General features: G+C 42.8%; 1 protein-coding gene across 1 annotated transcript in view; it reads left to right on the top strand.

The window, feature by feature from the left end:
• The window catches only part of GRK5 (G protein-coupled receptor kinase 5), a 55809-nt gene that overhangs the window by 38943 nt on the left and 14070 nt on the right, over positions 1-2796 (top strand). The window contains exons 8-9 of the mRNA XM_009071069.1: positions 1287-1324; positions 2125-2214. Coding sequence (XP_009069317.1) covers positions 1287-1324; positions 2125-2214 — 128 coding nt within the window. The remainder of the gene's footprint in view (positions 1-1286; positions 1325-2124; positions 2215-2796) is intronic.

A 2796-nucleotide genomic window follows, 5' to 3' on the forward strand; every position in this document is an offset into this window, starting at 1 on the left:
CTCTCTCTGCAATGAAATGCCTCTTGCTGGGAAGCTAACAGAATCAAGCTGGTTCACAAATGCAAGGAGGCCTTACAAAAAGAAGAGGCCAAGCACTGCTTGGATTTGCACCAGGCTACATGCTGTGTTTAGATAAAAGCCTATAGGCACGATGTGGTGAAGCACAGCAATGTGGTTTTCCCTGCCTCACCTAGCTGTGCTGGTGCCTCGTTCATGCTGGTGCCAGCACAGCTTGCTCCCATGGCACAGCCCTGTTGGGACACTCCGCGCTCAGCACGTCCACATCTTCCCTCTGACCCCTCCAGCCCCATCTCCCTGCCTGGCTTCATTCCCTCTCCACCTGAGCAGGGTGGAAAGGAGCCTGCCTGGCTCCCACCTCAACAGCAGCCCAAGAGTGGCAGCAGTGGCTGCAAAGTTCTGCTTAGCTATGCAGGTTTGGAAAACAGCTTTGGCTAAGCAAGGGGACTTGAGCATGGCTGGCCTGGGCATCATCTAGAAGCAGCAGCCAGTGGAGAGGTTTTTGTGCAGACAAACCTTTCAGAAGAATGATCTGCCAAAGGTCTGCTAAGTATATGAAAAATTAGATTATTTATGTCAGAAGTTTATAACTTGGCCAGATTTGGGAACTTTTTTTTTCGCAGGAGCAGTAAAAGGCACATCTTTGACATCAGAGTTACCACCTTGCCAATTTTCATTGTGTTGCTGCAAATCACATAGGGACTAGAGTTTCACAAATGTTTGTAAGAAGAATCTCAATCTGGGCTCAGCATTTGCTCCTCTGTCCCTCACTTTCCAAAGTCAATGAAATTATTACACATGTACACACATTCATATATTTGGTCTGAGGCAGATCCCAGGCATAGAAAATTTGAGCCCAACAGTTTGTTATTTCCATTTTCATATGCAAAGTGTTTTAAACTTTAAAATCTTTTTCTTTTTAACGGAAGATTTTATAACAGAAAATGCTACAGGGATTTAACAACACATGGGACTATAGGGACTGGTTTACAGGGCTTACGGGGCTAGATGGATGAGTCCATTATAGAGTGGATTAGGAACTAAAAGCTTGGCTTAGTGAAAAATTGTAACTCCAGTTTAGAAAAAGACATACGGTTTCAGTCTATCTGTGAAGTGAGTTGTAAAAGGTTGTGTTGGTTTCAGGAGTTCCTTGCTGTTTGAGCTGACACTCAATTGGTTTATTACAAGTAATAAATGCACTCACACAGTTGTATGGATACATTATCAAAACCAGCTTCATACCAGTAACTGCTATCTTTCATTTTCAGAGATTTGAAGCCAGAAAATATCCTGCTAGATGATTATGGTAAGTCTCAGAGGTTTACAGAGATGCTTTCACAGTAAAGTAGATTAAGTTAGTTTTAGAATATATGTTGCACAAAGACAAATAATGCTCTGGAGCGATTAAGAGGCTCAGCATCCACTAATAGTCCTGTCCTGGGGTGGGTGAAGTGCTGGAGCTCACGGCACAGATGGAGAGAAGCAGCCGTGCTGCTCAGCAGGGTCTGTTCTCGAGAGCTCTGCTGTGCCTGTCTGCCTTGGCTCATTGTTTTTCCATCCTTCTTGTTGCAAGGCTGATGCAACACAAAGGAAGTTTGAATTTCCAAATATGTGCTTCCCGCTCCATTTTCAAAAGTACTTTCATCCTTGGCTGAGCCAAGTCTCGTTTTGGTCAGACCCAGGTACCTGTTTGTTGCTGAAGGCAGCGATAATCAAATCTCATGCTGACTTACAGACCAGATGTAGCCCCTTCAGCCATCAGAGAGTTACAGAATTATGTCAGCCCATCCATCCTCTGTGATCAGTTCAAGATCTTTCCCCACAGCATGCTTCTCATTGCCTTTTTTCCTTGCTTATAAACTAACACAATCCAGTCCATAGCCTCACTGTTAGCATTAATTTCACTGCATTGTAGTACCCTTAATTATTCCTCTTTTCCTTATCAATGAAACTGTTCCAATTCAGTGGTTCAGAACACTCTTTTCTTAAAATGTCTGCAGAGTAAATTGCAGTATTGTAGCCATGACCACAGCAGTAGGTTTTGGACTAATTTAGGTCATGCTATTATATCTGCTTTTGTTATTTTGGTTTTTTTTTCCTTTCCAGGCCATATTAGAATATCTGATTTGGGTCTAGCTGTTAAAATCCCTGAGGGTGAATCAATCCGTGGAAGAGTAGGAACAGTAGGGTATATGGGTAAGTCTTCCACAGCTCATCTTTTTTACAATTTACTGAGATAATACCTGAGTTTTCAAGATATTTCTACCATGCAAGCTTAACAAAAAGAATAAAAAAGATTCACATTCAGCTGGGTCCTGTTCCCTGCAGCAACCCACACAGAAATCATGCTAGTGGAAATCAGAAGAGGGTGAAAGGATGGACCACAGCAGCTCTCAGTAAGGCTGGTCTGCAATCTTAAATCAGCAAAGAAAATTAAAAGGGGAGACAACAACTGGGATTGAAGTAATTTTAGTGTAGATTTAAATTAAGAGGGTTATATATATATATATATATCTTGGGGCTTTTCAGCCTGCAGAAGAGAAGGTTGTGTGGAGACCTCATAGCACCCTCCAGGATCTGAAGGGCTACAGGGTAGCTGGAGAGGGAATCTTTGTTAAGAACTGCAGTGATAGGAAGGGGCAATGGGTACAAATTGAAAAAGGGGAAATTTAGGTCAGATATTAGGAAAATGTTTTTTCCTGTGAGTGTAGTGAGACACTGGAAAAGGTTGCCCAGGGAAGCAGTGGCTGCCCCAACCCTGGGAGGATTCAAAGCCAG

Source organism: Acanthisitta chloris, unplaced genomic scaffold (genome assembly GCF_000695815.1).
Source record: "Acanthisitta chloris isolate BGI_N310 unplaced genomic scaffold, ASM69581v1 scaffold21753, whole genome shotgun sequence".
NCBI lineage: Eukaryota > Metazoa > Chordata > Aves > Passeriformes > Acanthisittidae > Acanthisitta > Acanthisitta chloris.